Source organism: Benincasa hispida, chromosome 3, assembly GCF_027475165.1.
Source record: "Benincasa hispida cultivar pf3 chromosome 3, pf3_genome.v1.1, whole genome shotgun sequence".
In the NCBI taxonomy this organism is placed as follows: domain Eukaryota; kingdom Viridiplantae; phylum Streptophyta; class Magnoliopsida; order Cucurbitales; family Cucurbitaceae; genus Benincasa; species Benincasa hispida.
The window spans coordinates 16,616,446-16,639,913 of NC_143480.1; the positions used below are offsets into that span (position 1 = coordinate 16,616,446).

At 29.6% G+C, this 23,468-nt stretch overlaps 2 protein-coding genes across 7 annotated transcripts; both read right to left on the minus strand.

Moving 5' to 3' along the window:
* Positions 1-298: 298 nt before the first annotated feature.
* Positions 299-5,950, minus strand: LOC120074238 (outer envelope protein). 6 transcript variants are annotated; one of them, XM_090312166.1, is made up of 6 exons: positions 5,813-5,950; positions 5,344-5,424; positions 5,057-5,209; positions 4,785-4,983; positions 3,771-3,820; positions 299-770 (listed from the first exon to the last, which is right to left on the minus strand). In XM_090312166.1, the coding sequence occupies exons 2-6, from the start codon at positions 5,400-5,402 to the stop codon at positions 647-649; spliced, it is 585 nt and encodes a 194-aa protein (XP_090168292.1). In that variant the 5' UTR covers positions 5,403-5,424; positions 5,813-5,950; the 3' UTR covers positions 299-646. The 6 variants fall into 6 exon arrangements, with proteins under 6 accessions (XP_090168292.1, XP_038883222.1, XP_038883223.1 ...); XM_039027294.2 differs by having other exon boundaries at positions 5,057-5,233; XM_039027295.2 differs by lacking the exon at positions 299-770 and having other exon boundaries at positions 3,464-3,820.
* A 5,108-nt stretch (positions 5,951-11,058) lies between these two features.
* Positions 11,059-14,968, minus strand: LTO1 (NAD(P)H dehydrogenase (quinone)s). The gene is made up of 6 exons (XM_039024893.2): positions 14,350-14,968; positions 13,964-14,220; positions 13,766-13,878; positions 12,900-13,047; positions 12,496-12,633; positions 11,059-11,526 (listed from the first exon to the last, which is right to left on the minus strand). Exons 1-6 carry the CDS (start codon positions 14,759-14,761, stop codon positions 11,455-11,457), a joined length of 1,140 nt encoding a protein of 379 aa, XP_038880821.1. The 5' UTR covers positions 14,762-14,968; the 3' UTR covers positions 11,059-11,454.
* Positions 14,969-23,468: the final 8,500 nt, after the last annotated feature.

Here is a 23,468-nt window from a genome sequence, read left to right on the forward strand (position 1 = left end):
CTAGATTTGTGAAAATAACATATGACCTAACCTAATTTGGTTGGATTTCATAGGATTTATAGATTCAATAACTTACTTTATTAATATTTTTAAAAAAATCTACAATATAAATACCAAAATGAGTATGTATAATGTCTATAGTATCAACTTCGAAGTTGGAATTTGGTTTCACTAATTAACTCACACATATTGTCAACAAAAAAAATCACATAATTTAAAATTATTTCTTGATTTGTTGGATGATTAATGTTCACATTGAAGGGGAAAAAATAAAATAAAATAAAATAACAGCTAAGTGTATAAAGAATCTAGTTGGACTTTAACTCAAGATTTCAAATAGTTTAATCGGAATACCCCTTAAACATGAAAATAAAAATTTAAATAAAAAGCAAAAGAAAATATTAACTGAAAAAGAAATCTCTAACCAAAGAAGGTTTGTGAAAATAAAACTATAAAAAAGAAAACATGAGAAGACATAAATTCAAATGCGGAAGCGTTCTTAGTTCCTTTGAGATTGTCACAAATACTGTCACAAATTCCTTCTTCACTCGAGTAAGTGATCCCATTACCAGGATGAGGTTATGCATCCACAAGGAGAGTGAAAAACAAACCAAGGGAATAACTTATCTGGTCTCGACATGCATGTCTAGTGGCTTGATGGAAATAAACATGAATGTGAACCTGTCAATTCACAAAATCGTAACATGCAAAGGAACCCGTAGTGGCCTGAAGGCACATCGTCAAGGCATGAAACTAGACTCGTCGATCCCCTGAAATAAAACATGCATCAAGACGAGACAATAAATTGCCTCTGCTGATCTAATCATGCATCATATACAAATATACAAAATTTCAGTAACACAAATCATAACATAACATGAAAGATCAAACATGCTCTTAATACTCATAACAGTCATGCAACAAGTGTACACAAAGACAAATATCAATACTCGATAAATCTAATCAAAAGTTCTTGGATAAACTCAAATCAATCCTATGACATTAACAATTATCGCCTAAAAATATTGAGTCCAAGATTTAAATAAATCTTCGGTTCTAAATCCAAAGGATAACCAACCACAACTTAGAACTCCAAAAAATTTCCCTCGACTCGCTCAAACGGCAGTTGGCAGCAAGCAGAGGGCGTGGGCGGTGCGGACGAAGGCGAGGAGCTGGCTGGACGAAAGATCTGGCACGGAAGCGGGCTGGCGGACGAGGCGACGCACGGAACTGGCGCTGCGCGGCAGATGGACGTGGCTGGCATCGACGACTGGAGCAGTTGGCGGGTGGCTCGCGCGGAGGCAACTCAGACCGACGGCGAGCGGAGCGCTCGTGGCTGGAAGTGGCGCTGGATGACTCAATCTGAGGCGGGAGGGCTCGACTGCGAGGGAGAAAGACGGCGACACGCTCCGACTGGCGTCAACGGCTGAAAGCGGCAAAGGAGAGGCGCAGGAGAGATAGGAGAGACGCAGGAGAGATGGAGGTCGGGGGGAGGGGGAGGGGAAGGAGAACGTGAAGAGAGAGGGAAAGGGGAAAAAACCTTTTTTTTTTCTAATTATCACAATAAATTGATTTAATTTAATTAACTTCTCTAGAAAATACAAGACAACCTCAAAATTCCAAATTTTAATTCGATTTTATAAATTAAATTAAAAATTGAAACAATTAGACATAAGTCATGAATTTTCCTTCAATCAAATTTAAATTCTAAAATTTCTCTCTAAGCAAATAATTATTGAATCATCCTTTACAACAATTTTATTTATCCTCCGAAATTGAAAATATTCACAAATATCACAAAATTGCAGAGTTTAAATGACGAACTAATTTGAAATGTCACATATTATAACACAAAGAATTATGTTTTTGAACTAGGTGAAAAACTCTTATAAGTTCAAGAACAAAACAACAATTTTGATGGGGGAGTAGAACTCTAAAGTACTCTTTAGTTCTTATACTTTGATTTTTATTACTTTTAAATGTCTGATTTTAATCTTTATCTTTTCGATCAATCTTAAAATTGGTCCTTGAAATTAGTTTATTGTTTTTTCCTAAAAGCTTTAGGGTGTTTAATTTAACTTTTCAAGTGTTTGATTTTGAAAACAAGACATTTTAGAGAAAATTGAAGTATTTGACAACTACTTAAAATGTATTTTAAACAACTTTTATTAAAATATGTAAATTTTTTTAAAAATATTTTTTCCTTTAGTCAATTCAAACAAACCATTAGTCTCTTTGTATTTTCTTCCTAAATTGTGATAATATATTTTTTAAAAAATCATTGTTATTTAACAATTTTTTATTAAAAAAAAATAATAACTTTGAAGTACTAAATTTAAAATTCATTTGAAGTATGAGTAATATTGGACAAATAAAATGGAATAGAACTCAAAAGCAAAGGAATCAAAATGGAAACAGAGAACTAATTTGCTTTTTGAAAACTGGTCAAACTAATTTTTCTCGATCCATCTCGAATGAGATCGATTATCAAGATTTAGTTAAAATAATATTTTTTTTTTAACTTATTGATTGTTTTGAATCTTGTCGGTGAAATCTCGAGCAGTATTAACATTGAGATTCTACTAATTTTTTCAAATATTATAATCTTTTCAAATTTTATACCATAGCTTATATATTTTCAAATTTTCTCCAAATTTGATTATTTTTACCAAATCTTATATCAAATTTTTATATAATTTTTCAAATCTTTATCCTCATTTTTGTTTCCACAATGATATGAATTTCCAAATGTCTAAATGAATTTACCCATTATGATTTTGGATCTCTGAGTGATTTTTAAATTTTGTAAAATATCAAATTTTACAATAAAAAATTAAGATTTGGAAAAATATTAAAAAAAACTCCAGCCCATTTCACAAAAAAAAAGCCCAAATATATAGATTTCATCGAAAAAATCCAAAATAAACAATAAGTTAAGAAAAGTTAAATTTTTATGTAAATCTCGTGGTCAATTTCGAGCGAGATAGACCGAAAAATGACTGCAATAAATTTTCAGAAAATGTGCTAGTTTTGAATGCGACAACTTGAAGAGACTAGTTAGATGTAAAAATATATAAATATTTTAAACCCAAATGGTGAAGTTGTGATACTTTTTGTAATTTAAACCCCCAAATGATTTAGATGGAAAATGATTAAAAAAAAGTGGGAAAAGAAAAGTCGGCAGAAAAATGAAGATGCCGTAGATGTCAACCTCAGGAACACTACGAACATACATTACATGACCATAATTGAATTTGCTCCATTCTTTAAGGATGTTTTATAAATTTAGAAACAAAAAACAACACAGACCTGAATCTTGTTAGGATGTAGGAATGTGAATAGATAAAAGTATAAGTTGACTCAAACCTACAGCGTATTTGATTGACTTTCTAATATTTAAATAAGTGTTTATACGTGCAAAATACACACTTAGAAAATAAATCCAAACGGGTCCTTAGTGGTATAGCTAGTGATAAAATATTCTCAAATTTATGATATTTTTTCCCAACTTGAAACATCAATGAAAATGCCAAAGTTCATTTGAGTATAGCTGAGGTATTTCATTGTTATCATTATCCAAGGACTGAATGCTACACTAAAGGAAGAAGCAATATATACATACCACCAGAAGTTAGGAGTGAGTGGCAGTCAAATACTTCTTAACTGCATTTGTAGATTGATGAGCAAAATACTTTTGACGAAGAATTACGTAGGGATAACTTAGGAATGACAATATGTGGGCAGGCTTTGAGAAGGAAAGAATTTCATACCACACCTGGCTGTTCGAGTCCATCTCAATTGAAAACCGTTCTTCACCCGCCTGAAATTCTCAGAATTTAAGATCACATCAGTCACACTTCCCATTTATAGGATCCAGAGTGAGATCAAAACCTAGACTATCAAGCACATATTGCAAGGGAGTACAGGGAAGAGCAACAGAAATTAGAAAAGAACAAAAAAAAATAGCTTCGAAGAAATGAAGAAAAGAACAAGAAAATATTAGCTTGGGGGAAATGAATAATGGACTATGTTATCTGAGAAGATGCAGATAGTTTTAGTGAAGTATATAGAAATATTGGGGACAGACTGGGGTGTTGTTCTTGATAGAAGTCTCTGCTTCTTATATAAGCATAAAGAGAGAAACTTGGATGAACACTTGATTCCTTAGTGTGCATAGGCTAAATATACACAAGTTGGTACCTCATCTCTAAGAGGAACCTAGGAAGCATACACACTCTATCCACCGTCTATGTCGGACATTTATTGGACACCTATGGAATATTTGTTTAAACAATAGATTTGTTAAGCACTAGCTGTATAAAGTATAAGTAGATTCAATATTTGTTGGACATGCATCAAAAATACATCAAACTAGTTTTAACATACAAATGCATAAAATATCATTGAACCTGAAGTTCGTTGTATAAAAATTATATATATTTTTAAAAAAAATATATTATAATCATCGTGTTCTTCCTGTGTTAGTGTCCTAGGTTTTAAGCTTATGACTTTTCATTGTGTCGTGTCGTGTTGTAATCGAATTTGTGCTTTTTAGAGAGAAACTTTCTCTAAGAAAGGAAATTGACAGCTATATGAAAATCAAATTCGGAATTCAGCTGAGTATACAATTTAAAAATCACACCATTGAGCTATAAATGCATGAAATACTAACACTAATTTCACAACTATGGCTGATTCTTTGCAAGATAAGTAGTCTGTAGGTAAGCTAACAAGCAAATGAGAGGTGGGGGGAAAGGAAGAAGTATGAAAAAAGAACAACTAACCAGAAGATGGCCATGAAGGGTACCACTACCAAAACTGAAGCATGTCCCAGCTTTTTTGGTATCCCTATTCTCATTTACATATACAATTTGAAGAGGCAACACCACCCATGGAAGAAACTCCTTGGCACAGACACAAAACTTCACTCCTGGATGAACTGGAGTTGAGGAATCAACAAATGCCCAATTCAATCCAAAATGCCTACAAAATTTGGGGTGGATTAAAGATTCATCTAATAATAGATTACTCTTCAACCAGAAAGTATATAGCCAACCTCCAGTTCTGAAGAGCTTTCTTCCCCTTTTCATAAGTCTCAACACCAGAACCCACCAAAATACGAGCATGGTTGAGAAGAAAACCTTCTTGTGAGATCCCGTTATCTTCTTGCAGACAAGTGCTAGGATTAGCAGTAGCTCCTCTAAACTTGCTGCTATAGTTGAAGGAACCAGCCCTAATGATGAACATCATATAACATTCCACTAAGAAAAATAAAGAAACAAGACTATACGTATGAGAGTTTTCTTTTGAGGGGTGGGGATTACAAATCCCCTCGTTTCTTGCCTTTCAATGCAGGCCTTCTGGTCTTGAGGAGATGGGCGAGACCAACACAAGAACACCATCTTTAACAACAATAGCAACAGCCTAATAAAAACAAACAACGATCTAGGGTTTTATTTGCCTTCAGCCTAAAGAGTTTCCATAAGAACAGAAGGAAACACGATGCATGATCCAATTAAGTCAATAAAAAAAACCTCGAAACGAAATCTGAAGTGCACTGAAGCGTTTTGGTAGAAGAAATTTGGAACAAACTGCTAAAGAATTGGAACTAATAGACGAATAAATGCTAGTAAATCTCATTTCGAAGGCAATAATTTTCAGATGCAAGGATTGAGTCTTCAGACGAAATAGAAGCAGAAGCAAACAAAAATTGAAGAACTGAAGAAGAAGCTTGTGAACAGAGATGGAGATCAGAGAAAAATAGGTTAGAAAAGAAGGAAGTGGAAGAAGATATATACCGAAGAGCAATTACCTTGGCTTCCGTTGCTTCTGCGCTATCGCAGTTCCCTGAATCGAAAGCACAAAAGACAGAGCAGGAAAATTTTAGCTAGCGAGGAAGAAGAAAGCTACAAGTCGACGTGTAGTTTTTACGTTTTAGTAGGTTCAGTCCAGACGACTTGTAGTTCAAAGTTGAGAATTTACGACATGATTGGTCCCAAATTATTTTTTAGTTCAACAATTTAATCTTCAAATTTTTATAAGTGTATCAATTTAAATTTTGAATCTTCGTAAATATATTAATTTAAACCCTAAATTTTCATAATTGTATCCAAATAAAATATAATGGAGGATTTTGAATTCATACAATTATGAAAATTTAAGGTTTAAATTGATACAATTTTAGTTTAGGGTTTAAATTGATACGATCTCGAAGTTTAAATTGATATTTATCTTAATAATGATGAGTTGTTTATTTCAATAATAATAATCATGATGATGAGTAATTTAGCTATTGAGTTATGTCAAGATTGAATGTATAGTTGAGAAATAATCAAATATTTTTAATCTTCTAACACTTACGACATAAATATTTTATACAAAATTATAATCATAGATGGTTATTTATAGACACAAACATTGTTTATAAGATAATTTTTAGTATAATATGTGAAGTACGAAGATTTAAATTTTTACATTTGAGAAAATGAATACATGTCAATTATGGTTGAGTTATACACACTTTTGACTTATAAAATAGATTCTTAAAACAAGGGAAAAAAACCATTATTCATTTAATGGATGTACATAATATAATTATTTATTGTCATCATAAATAATATAACTATTTATTGTCATCATAAATATTAGGGTAATAATTGATATAATTCACAATTCATGTTGTTTTTTCTTTTTCTTTTTTGAAGAAGAATGATATAAGTTGTCATTAAAATTGTTTAATACATTTTTGAGTTTTAACGTTAAATGTAATTGATTCTTGATATATTTTTTCTAAATAAAAATTACTAGAGACGAAATTAAATAGTTGATTCAACATAGACCATTAATATCAATGCAACTAATATAAGAAAGGTTTGTCTCTAATATAAGAAGGGTTTATCAAGGTAACCCATATGTTAAAACAATCAATTATACCGAGACTAAAATGGCTAGTTTGGGACAGCTGCTAGTTTGGAAACGATGAGATTAGCTATGATATTAGGTGAATCAGTCACGCTTATCTCTTTTTTACAGTACAATAGGATGTGAAAGAATCTAAACTACAAATCTCTTAACTACTAATACATACTATATATCAACTAAGTTATGCTTACTTTGGGAACGACTAATATTTCAAACCAACCATTTGAAGGAATCGAATTCTCAGTGCAAAAGCGAGTGATCGCTTTTGTGTTAGTGAATTCGTTTTTGGAAGAAGTTAAAATAGAGAAGACAGAACGATAAACATAAATACCAAGTATGCTATCAAAATATACATAGAGGAAAGGGAATATTAGAAAACTTACCTTTGATGAAAAACACTTCTTCACATTTTCTTCTCCTAGAATCACGAACTCTTCTGCTCCTCACCGAACACAGCAACAACAGAGGATCTCTTGGACACTACCACCAAGCCTTTCTCAATATTCTCAAGGTGAGAATTAAAACAGAGTTGTGGACTTGTCTTGTTAATTTTCATAAGGGAGAAGAAAAGTCTTTTGAGAAAGTTTCACAAAGGGGAAGAGATTTTCTTGCATAGAGTTTCACAACTGTGTATCACATATCTCTCCTTCTTCATATCTCCCCTTCCCCACGACCTATGTTATCTTACATATGAGAGAGATGAGGAGAGTTATTTTCATAACTCCCTTCATCACATAAAATAATTTCCAAAATAATATAACTAAAACAAACCTTATATTATATCTCATATAATATAATGTATAGCTTATATTATATCATATGTAATAAAATCCAACTTTACATTCTTTCATATAAACCTATAATTTTAATATGAATCATATTCAAGAACAGATCTATGAAGGGGTCATATATATATATATATATATATATATTATTTTTTTATTAAATATAAAAAATATTATTTACATTTTGAATATATTTCAATTGTGTGCCCCCGAGACATAAAATTGGAGCTTGCTTAAATGGTCAGGTGTTCAAACCCTTGTTCTTAAGCCGCTTGTGATTGGAGTTTGATTCCTCTATGAAGTAGTTCTTTCTTTTTTCTTTAACCAATTTTTTTTTTTTTTCCTTTTTTGCTTTTAATCAATTTTTGTCTCTTAAAATTTCAAATATATATAATTGGTTGGAAAACTAAATTTCATTTTTATTTTTTCACATATGTGTTTATGTTTATATATAAATATTTTTAAAATTTTAAGCTAGTTTGATAACTATTTAATTATTTATTTTATGTTTTTAAAAATTAAGGTATATAAACACCATTTTCACATATGAATTTTTTGTTTTGTTATTTACTTTAACATTATTTTAAATTACATTCAAGTTACTACAAGTTTAATCCTTAGTTTTTAAAATTGTAACTAATAAATATCTAAACTTTCAATTTAAACTCTAATAAGTCTCTTAAATATGTCTAATTGATAAATAAACTTTTAATATAGTATCTAAACATCTCATACAGTATAAAAATGCTTAAAATTAATCGTTTTATTAGAAAAAAAATTATTTTTTCTAATTAAACCTCAAATTTTGAATTTTGTTCCCAATAGTTACATTATTTTTTAAAAAAACAAATGTTTTGTACTACATAATTGAGATGTCTGTGATCTAGTATATATTTTTTAAAGTTCAATTATTATATATCACACAATTTGAGACGTTAATGGCATAAAGATTTTAACCTTATATAAAGTTGTACCCCCAACATGAAATTTCGAATCTGACCCGTATATTAGTTAGTTATGCTCATTTTAGCGATATTATAAGATTTAAATATTATATTGATGCATTTAAAATTATATTTATATGAACATGTGCCTCGTACATAAAATTTTGATCTGTCACTGATTATATTCATATTAATTTTAACTTATAGTTTTTATATAAATCTCATTCATATGATTAATTTTTTTTAATCATATTCAGATATTTATCTCTCTCATTAAACTTTATATTATAATGTATCCATATACATTATATTAATTGCATCTCATACAATTAATTCCCTTTAATTAATTTGAATCATTCAAATTAATTCAAAATTAATTGATTCTCATTTAACCCTTATTAAGCTATCAATGGGACCTTATGTACCTACAAATTAAAAGCTCCAATCATACAAAATTAATTAATTAAACTCTTTAATTAAATTAGTCAACATTCATTAATTGTCGGTCACTCCACTAAAGACCGACAACTGCACTCTTCGCACTATAAATATATTTCTATGACTATTAGATATAACTAATCAACAGTAAGTTGACCCTTCACAAATTGCTCATAACTACAACTAGGTCAAAATTAGTGTTTTACCCATGTAGTTACATCTAGCTTCTTAAGTACAATTGATCTCTCTAAATGAACAATTAGTTATAGTCCAACTATAAACTAGACCCCTCCCTAGCTAGTGGAGGGTGAGGGGCTTTATTGTCCATGATTCGTAATCAATCCCTAAGGGAGCAATAATCCCCAAAATGGTAGACATATTGAATCGACGAATCTGGTCGCTCTCACCCATACAGATCAAATGACCACCCTCATAAGTTCATTCACAACTCACAAATCAAGTTACCTATGGTCTGAAATGTAAGTCTTCAAGTAACGGTGTTATAAAGAGAGACTAATCATTTTGTTGCTAATATTATACAAACTCTTTGTATATGATACCCCACTCATATGACTTCCCATGAACAATCCAACAATTATAAAGTGGGTCATATCCGTAATATCACCAAGATAAGGTATCGAGCCTTATCCATATAAAACAGACCATTCAGATTATTACTTAACCTACTTGTATGTCAACTACATATAAGTTTAAGCACCTAAGATTTTAGTTTATTGAATATAGGTTAATGCATACTAAATGTCAAATAAAATAACATTATATTTATTAAATAAATAATTTACAAACTAGGAAACTACAAGATTTAGGACATCAACCCCAAAACCATTTATATTTGGCCAACAAATTTTTGTAGGCAATATAGTAAGACAACCTTTTATATCAAGATAATCGAGAAAACTTGAGAAGGATTTTGAATTAGTTAAAATCATTTTTATCATACTTAAAATCAGTCCCGTATTAAAATCATTTCTGATTGTATGAAAATCTAGTTTATAGGTATAAAATCAAACATTAAATTGATATTGAATGATTCATTGTATATTCGTGAGTGATTTTAAAACGTGTCAAAAGTGATCTATACCATTCTAAAATCCCTCTAAAACATCATACCTTTAATCTATATACATATATAATCAATATCTTAGAGCAACAATCTATATATTGAGGCAACGATTAATATGCCAAGATAACCAATCTATATTTAACATATCATGGCATCCAGTATTTAGGGACAATCGCTTATAAATCGATTAGTGAAAATTAGTGAAAATTTTGAAACATAAATAAGTGAAAATTTTGAAACATAAATAATTAATCCCATAAGAATTGATCTACTCAACCCATGAAGAACTAGTTTTTTTGAGAAAAAAATAGACGCGCACCTCGACTAATCTTATAGAACAATTCGTCTGACCTTACAACATTTGGGTGTCAAAAAAACTTATAGGATATTAAATCCTAGGTAGGTGATCTCTATGTGTCAAACTCATGATGTCTTAGCCTTTTATCAATCGCAGAGGACAATTAGTTCAAAATAAAATTCTAAATTTTGTACTTTTATGTACTTTCTAGTGTATTTCCTTGCAAGTTGAGGGGTCAAAAGTGTTTTTTAATCCAATAAATATGAACCTAAGAACTAAGATTAGAGATGACCACGGGGCGGGGCAGGACCGAGGATGTCATTCCTCATCCCCGTCCCCGCTCCCCATTTCATTCTTATCCCCGTGAAATTTCCCACGGGGATCAGGACGAGGATTCCTGGAGAATTCGCAGGGATCTGGTTCCCCGCTACTAGTAATTACTTTATTACTAAATTGTTTATTATGATTAGTTTTACGTGACATAGATAAATTACTCAAATTTTGGCCTAAAAAAACTAATTAATTTTTTTTAGTAGAAATAAATAAATATAAATCAAATTATTTACATATATAATCTAAATTTAAATATTTAATTTAAACATATTCATTATTTTTTCTATAAATAATCAAATTTGAAATTTAAATGTAATATTTATATAATAATAATAACAACATAACATTAGATAACTATACTAAATAAATAGGTAAAAGCTAATCAGAGCAGGGACGGGAAATGGGCGGGGGTGGGAAATGCATTTCCCGTCCCCGTCCCCGTCTCCGTCCCCATCTCCATCTCCATCTCCATCTCCATCTCCGTTTAGCTCACGGAGAATTTTTTTTCCCCCAAGTGGCTAAAATTTACACCGCAAGAAAAAGCGACTTTGCTGGGTATAATAACAATGTCATGAAGTGATTTGATATTTATATACAATCTACAAATGACTACTGAACTGATATAAACAGAAGAGAATGTGAAATGATGTTTTAACTTATCCCATCAACCTCAAATCCTGAAATTTCTGCGAGTTCTGACAGTTCTTTCTCTCCACTCAAAACCTGCAGGAAACCAGAATTTGATGATACAAATAGAAGTAGAAACAGTCCAACCAATAAGCAAGGGAACATCAAACATGTAGGTCTAGCTCAAACAGTTTGTATAATTTTTAGACCAGAACAGAAGTTCCATAGAAATGATAGGTATTGAAAAAGAAGAACCAAACTAGATCTTGCAAATAAAGAGATAAATCCTAATGGGGTGTATATGTCATTGAGTTGGTTATTAATGTCTACATGTGGGTTATAATAGTTTGTGTTTGCGCTGTAGACTATTTTAATTTGGGTTATAGCAGTCTTTGTTTCGTGTGTAAACTATTTTAGTATGGATAGGAAATAGTAAACACCGTATGAAAGAGAGAAAAAGAGAATGAGTAGGAAATAATAGTAAACATAGTAACAAAGAAGGATTTGAAATAATAATAATGTAGTTACTTGTAGGTCATAATAATTGGAAACACCACCTCTAACAATTGGAGCCCCAAACATGACAACCCACTCCACCAACTTGAGGAAAGCTAGACGCCCTAAGGACATTCTTTTATATTCATGCTACCACTTGTGAAAGTCCTCTATCTCTCTGGAAACAATGCTTTCATTTTGTTAATAGTTCTACATTCTCGAGGTTTCTCAAGAGTCTCACTAATATCTCTTACTAAATTCTCCCCATAACTACGTACTTTACCTACTTGAGCCATCTCTATCATTGTATTTGTATACAGTTTTTTTCTCTGTGACTTCTTGACACACTTTATCCAATTTTATATACTCCTAGAACACAATGGGTCCCTTTATCTTGGAAATCCACCCATCTCAATTGCCCCTGTCAATTAGCAATAGCAAGTACAACAAGAGAAACGGTGACACGATCATAGAATTCTTAATTTTCTTGGAATCAATCCGTGCAACATTGCTAAAAATAAAGATTGCTCAGGAATGTAAACAAATTCTCCTTAAGTTGTGCTTTTTTACCTGACCGTTAATTACCCATGTTGGGAAGCCTTCAATTCCAACTTCTGAACAAGCTTTCTCTATCATAGTGCCTTTATGATATCCATTGGGGAAACACTCTACATAGTCTAATAGTTTTGCTGCCTCACGTCCAAACATCTGTATTGACAGACGGATAGCATAATTGATAAATATGTTGTTTGCATCACAAAACAACGCTAAGAGGGAAAGAAATCATTGTCTTGCAAGCAAATTCAAGAGCCTAAACGTAAAAATGAAGCAATAGTGATGATCACATGTACAGTTAAAAATCTATTGATATTTTAATGGTGTAGCTGTGAAGGCTCAGCGACGCGTTGCCGCCACATATTATGTTGTCATATTACTGAATCAAGTCATTACCATTTTACAAATGGAGAAATTACCTCTTTCTGTTCAACACAATGTGAACACCAAAAAGCTCCATACATTTTGGCCCCGATGGACTGCAAATGCCTTGCAAGGGAAATGGCCAGAGGGCTTGATGGCTTTGTTAGCTCAGTTTCAAAGTATGGCAGGTCAAGTTCAGCAGCACTGTAAAGCCAAAAAAAAAAAAAAAAAAAAAAAAAAAAACTTCACATAAGGTGATAAGAAAGGAACCAAAATGAAGCCAAAGATCAATCACAAAACAACACAAAGAAAATGGATATAGATGATAGATCATTTGAGATTAATTAGTAAAGAAAACAAAAAATATCGACCACATTAATCTAACGTTCCAAAACAATATTGAAATGATTCATAACACCAAAGATTAAGATAGCTCCCAACTCCTAAGTAATCGAGGTTAAAAGAATTAGCATTCTAAGGTCAATGATGACAGGGAATCAAAACCAAAGGATACATAGAAGATAAATTCACAGTTTATGGAAACACCAGTTTGGTTATTTCTCATAACAGATGGCAAAAAAAAAATAAATGCATGATAGCTTTAGTTCCAGAGAATCAATTCGACTAGTAGTAACAATTAATGAAAGCTTTGGCAGAAAGATAACAACCCAAATTTTCATCCTCATGCAACAACTTTGTAAAATTGGTGATCTTAAATGAATAGAAATGTGTCCTGTCCTTAATGTACTAATTTCTTACATTAAACATTAAAAAAAATGGTGAACAACTACTTTAAAAGGACACATATCGCACCAATAGAAAAGTATAAACATCAAAAGTCAAACACCCAATTGTTAAAAAGCACATAAACGAAAGAGAATAGCCAATTAGCTATTTCAAGAAGATCCTCTGTAACAAAAACCTTTGAGAAATAGGAAGGGAACCATTATATGAGGTAGAAAGGGTGATAAAAACCACGCCAGCGATAATTATCTGAGAGCCCAATCGTCTCATAGACTCTTGCAATCCAAAATCCTAGGTCATAACCGCAAGAAAACTTCAGAAATGTATGAATCAACAACAAACTTCAATTAAAAAAAGATACCCAAAAATACAAGACCTTGAGAGTGGCAAAGAACAAGCTGAATGACAACACAGCAGATACTAGGCAATATGAGCATGTAACTCCAGAAAATTTTGTGTTCAGAATGTACAGAAAGTATGCACTGGCAGCTGCCATAGAGGTAGTAGTGCCAAGCAACACTAAACGACCATCAGATTCATCAATCCCAAATGGCAATTTCTTTGCTGCCAACTGCAAACTAATTGCTCCAACTAATCCATACGCCACCATTCCAATCACGGGCAGTGGTACACCTTGAAATTATAAACGCATGTCATTGACTCATTGTAATCTAGTATTAACATGAAAATTGGGGAAAAATTTGATATTGTAAATTTGCCGAAAATTATTGTCAAATCATGAATAGCAAATGAAAAAGATACCAAAAACAGCAGCATAATCGCTGTTAAGAACGTTGTCGCAGCTTCCTCCACCAATTGGACAAAAGGCAGTTGAACCAGTGAGCTTGAGGTAACTCAAATACGCAGTTTCGACGAGTCCAATCCCGCCCAAGGCAGCACACAAATTATACGTCGAATTACTCGAAATTGATGGAGAGGAAGACCACGACAACGATGATGATGATGAAGCTGCGGACGTTGATTCAGCTTGCGGCTCAGTGTCCTGATTAGCTCCATCGGACAAGCAAAAGACAGGAACCAGAGGGCGTCTCCGAACCGAATCTTTTCGGTGGTTGAAAGAATCATATCTGTGATGGAATAAAGAAAGAAGCTGGCGAGTAGAAGGTTTCTGAAACGATAATGGAAGAGAGAATAGAGTGGCGGAGCACGCCATTTCCTCTTCCCGATTGTAAGCAACCGGGAAATGAAAGGGAGTGCCGGAGACGAGCTTTCAGGCTGCTACGGAGAGGAGACGACGAAAGTGCAGAAATGGAAGCCCATTGGGCCTCAAAGCCCAATAATTATTGGGCTATCACGTATCATGGCCCGTATTGTATGGGCTCTTTCTCGATGAAGTGTAAGGCAAGAGAACGCAAAATCTGTCGACTCAACATAAAGGTCTCACACATTATATATGCAAACATGAATTATAGTGCAAATACACTATATTTGGACTAAACCTTTATAATTTTTTAAATCAAATTGAAACCATAATATATAAAAACTATATAGTAGGGAACATAATTACTCGTATTTGTATTTTTGTCTATTGAATTACAACCTTATTACGATAAAATAACAAATTGAAATTATTTAAAATCTCTAAAATTGTATTTGGATAAAAATATGATATTTGCAATTAAATTTGGGAAAAAAAATAAATATGAGATTTTAAAAAGAAGATAGATAACAAAAAAAACCAAGTTTAAAGATTTAGGTTCCGTTTGGTAACTATTTAGTTTATTGTTTTTGTTTTTTAAATTTAAGCATATTTTATCCACATTTATTATAATGCTTTGCATCTTTTTGTAAGTATAATAGTTGAATTCTTAACCAAATTTCAAAACACGAAAAAAAAATTGAAAGTTATTTTTTTAGTTCTCAAAATCTGATTGGTTTTTTAAACCATTGCTAAAAATAGATAACATAGGAAAAAAATTTGAAGTAGAAGTAATATCCATAGACTTAATTTTAAAAAAATAAAAATAAAAAATAAAATGGTTCCTTAATTTTTAAAAATGAAGATTTCATTAAAGAGATATTGCATTTTCAGATATGTTATATGATATTTAAAAAATAAATCTAAATAAGATTTGAAAAAAGAGAACAAAAAAATAGATTTAAGAAAGTGCATCCAAGACTCTCCAAGGACATTATGCTTTTGCCATAAATCTTTAAGAAATTCACATTTATCTTTCAATTTCTCTAATTAAAAATCCCATTTTGAGGAGGAAAAAAAACCAAAATGTAAAAATTGGGAAACTTACATTTTAGTCCTCAAATTTTGAAGGTTATGTGTGTTTGGTCTTTGAGTTTCAAAGATATAATTTTTTTAATTATCTAATTTTTAGGAATAAGTGTATTTGATCGTTGAGTTTTAGATTTATATTTTTAGTCATTTAATTTTTAAGAATGAATTTGTTGATTGAGAAATTTCGGCAAATCACGATTTGCTACATCATCAATGAAAGCCCGAGCCTATTGGAAAAATTATAAGTTGAATAGGGCCGAATAATTGAAGTAGCTCGAGTCCAACCCAATTCAAAATTTTGGGCTAAATTAAATATTAAGATCAAGTCCAATATTTCGGCCCAACAACAAATGGGCCCAAGCCTAATTTTAGCCCAAATCCAATTTTGGCCCAGTTAAGTAATAGGCCCAAGCCCATGTAAGACCCATGAGAAACTTCTATAAAAGGAGGCATTATAGAGGAGGAGGAATTGAAGGCACTAAAGCTCCAAGGATCCACTAAAGCTCTTAAGATCAGAAGATACTAAAACTCTGAAGATCAGAAGACATATCAAAGTTTTGAAGACCGAAGTCCTTTGAAGATACAAGCAATATACAATGATTCTGAAGACCGAAGTCATTTGGAGATACAAGTATTCTTCCAAGACTTTAACTCCAAGATCATCACGCATTCGCTTCCTCAAATTAAGTGTATGCATTCGACTGAAAAAGAATCAGAGGATTAAGTACTAAAGATCAAACCACATCACATCAAATCAACATCAACATGAACACGAACTCAAGTTCAACTCCACGAAACAAGTTTCTCTAGAAATCCAACCAACCCAAAGGGCGATCATCCAAGCAGATCAATAAGCCCAAAGGTCGATAGAAAATCAATAAGCCCAAAAACTCAAATGATCAATAAGCCCAAAGGCCGATAGCAGATCAATAAGCCCAAAGGCCGATCATCCAAGAAGATCATCAAGTTGGTCGATCATCCCAGAAGATCAAGGCCGATCGTTCAAGAAGATCGTCAAGCCCAAAGAAGATCTTAAAGATTATATTTTATTTTGAAAGCATCAAAATATAACTAATACAAATACAACGTTCAAGTTTTATAAAATAAATTTTTCTTAAAATCTTGTGGGAACAAAACTTTTTTTTTAAAAAAAATTAAGTATTTTTGTTTAATCTTGTAAAACAATTATATGATACATGAAATTAGATCAATAATTTTAAGAAATAATTTTAGAGAGATAGAGATTATTAAAAAAAATGGAAAATTCTTATAAATAGAAACGTTTAGTTTTAAAGATAATTTATTACTTTTAGTTTTAAAAATAATTTATTGCTTTTTGCTGAGTTTTAGAGATAATTTACTACTTTTAGTTTCAAAAACACTTTTGAAATTTTTTGCTATCAAATTTAAATATTTTTAAATATTTTTTATATTTAAAAGACCTCTTTAAAATTATTCTTCTAATAAATACCATATAATTATTTGAAATAATAATAATAATTAATTGGGGATATTCTAAACCTATTTTTAAATATCTAGGACTAAAAAATAGGAGTGTTCAAATAACCTAACAACCCGAACAACTCGGACTATCCAACCCAAAATATAAAGGTTGAGTTGGGTTAAAATTGTTCTGTTTTTGTTGAATTGGGTTGGATCGGATCGTGAATTGGCTAAAAAAATTGGGTTGACCCAACCCAACCTAAATTTTATAGATATAAATAAAATATACTATATATTTTAAATTTTCGTTACTTTGTATTGATTAATTTGTAAATTTTAAATATTTTTCTTCTAAAATTATTATGATATTTGTCTCCAGTTGAAGTTTGCAATAAATATCTTAGATATTTGGCATTTAGCATTTGAATTTTATGAAATTTTAGTTATTAGTCATGTGTTGTATATAAATTTACATATTTTTAATTAAAAAGAAAAAACAAGTTATAACCCGACAACCCAACCCATCCCAACCCGAATTTTAAGGGTTGGGTTGAGTTGGGTTAGAGATTTTATTTGGGTTCTTCGAGTTGCCAACTCAACCAACCCGAATTTTTGGGTTGATCCAAAAAAAACACCCTCAATCCAACCTAATCCAAACCCATGTACACCCTTACTAAAAAGTTACATTTTGAAACTAAAATCAAACACACTTATTCTTAAAAACTTAGAGGAGTTTGGGCCCTCGACTTTCGTCCATCCCATATTTGGGCTCCAATTATAATAGTTGATATTTTTTAATTATTATATCTTACTAACTAGAGTGTTTGCTATTTCCTATTCATCTCGTCATTGAATTTTCAAAATAAACATTTTTTTGTCTTTGAGTTTTTAAAAATTGGTTTAAAAGACTTTTTAATCTTTTTAAACAATTATATGATATTTAAAATTAGACAAATAATTTTAAGAGATAATTTTAGAGAGATGAGTTAATTTAAACATTGTTCCTCTAATTTAAAGTACCATATAATTATAAGAAATAATGATAAACAATTAATTGGGGGACCTTTTAAACCTATTTTTAAAAATCAAAGGACTAAAAGTTTACATTTTGGAAACTTAGGAGGTGTTTGATAAATGGGTATGAGTTATTAGGTTGGATGGATAATTATTATCCATGTTTGTTAAGCCCATAAAAAAAAAAAAAAAAACCTATAGGTTATTAAAACCCTTTTTAACTGACTCAAAACTCCCATTTTTTATCCCCTCAAAACTAACCCTAAAAATCAATATATTTTCATTTCTTTCTCTCTTCCCTCATCTTTGCCGGTTGGATCCATATTTTTTTTTTTTTTTTTTTTTATCGTCAAACCTATGGGTTATTAAAACCTATTTTTTACCCACTCAAAACTCCTCTTTTTTATCCCTCAAAACTAACCCTAAAAATCAATATATTTTCATTTCTTTCTCTCTACCCTCATCTTTGCCGTTTGGATCCAGATTTGATTTTTTTATTTTTTTATATTTTTTTATAGTCAAACCTTTGGATTCTATTTTCATTTCTTTCTCTCTCCCTTATCTTTGCCGTTTGTATCCCTCAAATATACTATCCATATTATATAAAAATAAACGGTATGATATGTAAAATAATAAAGTTAAGTTAGCAAAATTCAATATATACACATACAATATTCCAATTAGTAATTGGGATAATTACCTTCAATATATACATACAATATACAATATATCAATTAATTGAGCATTAATATGAAATATATTTTGTTGGTATGATTTATCGATTGAAGAGAATTAGAATTATTACAGTTTTTGAAAAGAACATATGAAAAATAATATATTATGTTCTACAAGTTGAGAAAAAAACTGAGATTGTCCAGTTTATGTCATAAATGATTTGAGAAAATACGTGTATATTTGAAAATTAATCAACAATAGCAAAACATAAAACTAAAAAATAAAATAATGAAATAAAAAAACAAACAGAAAAAAGTAGAACTAATCTCATTCACAAAAAAACTGCATCAGATCATCCAACTCAACTCAACTCTACACAACAAACACAGACAATAATTACCAACTCAACTCAACTCTGTAAACAAACATAGACAATTTAACTCCCCAGATAATTTAACTCTCTAGATAATAATTATCAACTCAATTCAACTCAACTCTCTACTTTTATCACATACCAAATACACCTATTCTTAAAAACTTAGGTGTGTTAGCCTTCAATTTCGACAATCAACTCGAGTGTTTATTATTTCTACTCATAATGTCTTAACTTTCAAACTAAAATGTATATTTTGAAAATTTAGGGACTAAATACACTCAGGGACCAGAAAGATAATGTTCTCCTTTCAACAACGTGGGGGTGGGGGATCGAACTTCTGACCTTTATGGTAGAAGGTCATACTACTTATTGTTGAGATAAACTCACTTTGACATAGTAAGCAAATTAATCATATGCTTGATAGTTTTTTTAGTACAATTCAAAATACAGGAATTCAAACACATACTTTATAGTTACTAACATACTCAACTATCAATTGAGTCATGTTCACTTTAACATATATTTGATGATTAATTAAACAATAAAAAAATTCTGAATTAATATTTTGAATTTGATGGTATTAAATGTATTAATAATTATCAATTGGAATTTAATCATATTAATAACATACACATTTTTAATTCATATTTAAAATGTTGGGTAATGATAAGGTACCACGAATTTTCCACCAATATTGTAAAATAATATTAATAATTCTATTTTAAAAATATTTACCACATGATAATTTTAATAGATTAATTAGATATGCGGTACAAAAATAGGTGCATCATAGTTCCTATTTAATTAAAAATATTTTAATCATGTTTTTAATTGAGAAATTATTTCAAATAATAGAACGGTTGAAAATATTTATAAAATATAATCAAAGTTTAGAACTATCAATAATAGACGTTGAATAACAGTTCTTTTTTATTTTTCTTTTTTTTTTCTTTTTTTTTTTTTCCAAGAAAACGTGTTTAGATAAAGAAAATTCTAGCATATTTTATATAAAATATTGTCCAAAATGATTACAAATATAACCAAATGAAAACAGATGTGTATTAGATTAATGAAGATATAGATCAATATATAGGTTAATCAATTATTTTCTTAAGCCTGACTTAATTTTTTTTAATTACAACTCAACATATATATATTTAACCTAAATATTATCACTCCCTCGACATCATTCACATTATAAAAAAGATTATTTACCAATTGTTAGTCATTATTATATAATCTTTCAAATATTGATTTATCAATTTTTTAAAAAATATATATCACAGTCATATGCTACATTTTAAAATTGTTTTTTTAGTATAATAATTGTGGGAATTAAAATTTGAACCTAATATTTAAAGGAAGGAATACATTCCTTTTGACTCATGTTTATTACGTTTAAAAATTTTATTATAGTTTTTAATTGAATTTTAATCACATTAATCATACACTAAACTATTAGTTGTCATTTAATCAAGTTAATAAATGCGTAGATACATTATCTCATTCCCTATGGGACTTCAATACTTTGAAAGCTTCTTCACGTAAGGTACTATTTTTCAACTTGATCATTATAATAATATTATTTATTTCAATTAATACGTATATGTATTGATTATTTTATTTTTTTATTTTAATAATTTTACTTAAATTTTTTATTACAACATTTTTTTTATAGGTGGATGAAAGACCATCAGAGTGTATGAATCTCCAAGTATTTTATGGTCAGCTACAAATACAACTAAGTTGGAGTTATTATGAAATTTTATATTGACATAATTTGTAATTTATAAATTTATGTTTTGTTTCATCTCCAAGTTTCTAGTCATTACTATATCTCCTTTTTGTTGGGATATATGAATTTCGTATTAAATGCTTATTATGATAACATTTATTTTGGAAATTATATAAATATAATTTTATTTGATTTCTAATGTAGAAATGTATGAAATGCAACAATAGGATTATGAACATATTTGAGAAGTTATAAATTTTCAATAATAGAATTCATTAAAACTATAAAAAAAACTAATAAATTCTATGAGTACAAAACATTGACAATAAGGCTTATTATAGCTTTCATTAAATAAATAATTATAATTGTAAATAAATGTCATAACAAACAAATGATAGCTACATATTTTTGCTATAAAAGTAATTTTATAGCATTTTAAAAAATGTTATCTTACGTGTCACAAATATCAAATGTGCTGTTTGAAGCTTGTATTTATAGCATTTACAAAACACTATAAAAAATCGAACATTTCATAGTATATAGCAAGTGCTATAGAAGAAAACTTATTGTAGCATGTAACAAAATGCTATAAAAAGCTAAACTTTTCGATAGCTTTTAAAAAGTATTATAAAAAGTTCAATACTTTTAATAGTATAGGTTGACACGGCTTTAGATAAAATGTTATAATAGATCTATGATTATATTTTTTCGAAGCTATCATAGATCTTTTTTTTTTCCTACCGCGAAAAGGTAAAAAATAGACTTTTAAGAGAGATAAGAAATAGAAATAATAAAAAGAAGAAAATAGAAGCACCATGTATCTTATTAAAGCATCATCCACCAACTTGTTGGAAATATCTCATGATTCTAATATATTTGTTTGTAGCCCAAGTGGCTCTCATTAATGAAATATTTATTCCTAAAAGAAAAGTTATATATATTAATATATCTATATTTTTGAAGAGGTAGATACCATGGAGAGAGGCCTTTTTATTTTTTATTTTTTATTTTAAAAAAATCTATGGAGAAATTTTTTAAAAAAATAATTGAGACGAAGAGACGAGTAAGGAGAACTAACATATGTATTTGAAAGGTTTATGTTCAAATCTTTAAATTGAAATGACTTAAAAAATAAAGATATAGCTCATTGGGTTGGAGATGTATTTGAAAATTTTCTAGAGACGGATAATAATGAATTTGGTAATTATTTGCAACTCACATCTCGAATTAGAAAGTAATACATGCCCGAGTCTTAAAATTTAAAGATTGATTAGAAAGATACTACAAAAGTATAAAGATCATAGTGGTATTTAACCTAATTTTTATTATTTTTTTATTTTATATGTAACATTAATTTATTTAATACTCAACTTAATCATTCTACATAGTTTGAATACATGTCCACATCAAAATTTTATTATACATATTCAAAATTTCGTTGTCCATCAACTGAAAATAAAATCCCGATAAGGACCATATGGGCAAGGTGTTGTCAAATAATGTCGATAAGCATAAAACAATATTAATTTTCAAAAATGAAAAAAAAAAAACTGGTGAAAAAAATTGAAATAATTATATATTGAAGATTTTCAAAAATAGAAAAATTTGAAAAATTATTTACACATAATAGTAAAATTTAATCGTATTTGATAGAGACTGATAGAAGTCTATCAGTGTCTATCGATGATAAAAGTCTATCGATTTCTATCATTTTTTTCTATTTCTGTAAATAATTTGACATTTTTTTCATATGTGAAAAATTTCCTTATATATATTATTTGTTAAAATTCAGCTAAAAGTCTAAAATCCAAAAAAAAAAATAGTAAAATAATTATTTATCCTATTATATAATAGAATAAGAGTTATTTTAAATAAAGAAAAATAAGTTAACTTATTTATAAATATAACAAAATATCATTGTTTATCCATAATAAATTATGGTAGACTTCTGTCTAAAATGGACTATTATTGATAAATAATAACATTTTATTATACTTAAAAATTTTGAATTTTCAAAATTTGTATGAGTTAAAACAATTATCCATAAAATAATTATAATTATATATATATATATATATATATAAAAATAGAGCATAAATAATTGGGAAGTTGCAAGAAATATCTAGTTGGGGACATGTGGTAATAGCTACACCAACCACGTGTAGAGGATAGGAGCCACTACTGATCTTGAATTGTGTGCAGAAATCAATCTTCAATTGGTCAAAATTGACCAATATTAATAACCATGAAAATCTACAAAAATCTCTAATAATGTGTGCTTTCAAAAAAATAAAAACTCTAATAATGTCTAATGAATATAAATATATTTTTTTAAAAAAATGGAAAGAAATACCTTTTGGTCTTTAGATTTTAGGTCTAATTTCTAT

Bases quoted from the DNA above. Each gene is read 5' to 3' on its own strand.
- LOC120074238 (XM_039027292.2), bottom strand. From the start codon at position 5,402: ATGGTGTTCTTGTGTTGGTCTCGCCCATCTCCTCAAGACCAGAAGGCC. The intron at 4,984-5,056 runs GTTGGCTATATA...CAAATTTTGTAG, and splicing joins AAAGCTCTTCAGAACTGGAG to GCATTTTGGATTGAATTGGG. The intron at 3,821-4,784 runs GTTAGTTGTTCT...TGAGAATTTCAG, and splicing joins CCCTTCATGGCCATCTTCTG to GCGGGTGAAGAACGGTTTTC.
- LTO1 (XM_039024893.2), bottom strand. From the start codon at position 14,761: ATGGCGTGCTCCGCCACTCTATTCTCTCTTCCATTATCGTTTCAGAAA. The intron at 14,221-14,349 runs GTATCTTTTTCA...TATAATTTCAAG, and splicing joins CGATTATGCTGCTGTTTTTG to GTGTACCACTGCCCGTGATT. The intron at 12,634-12,899 runs GTAATTTCTCCA...CTGTCAATACAG, and splicing joins ATTGTGTTGAACAGAAAGAG to ATGTTTGGACGTGAGGCAGC.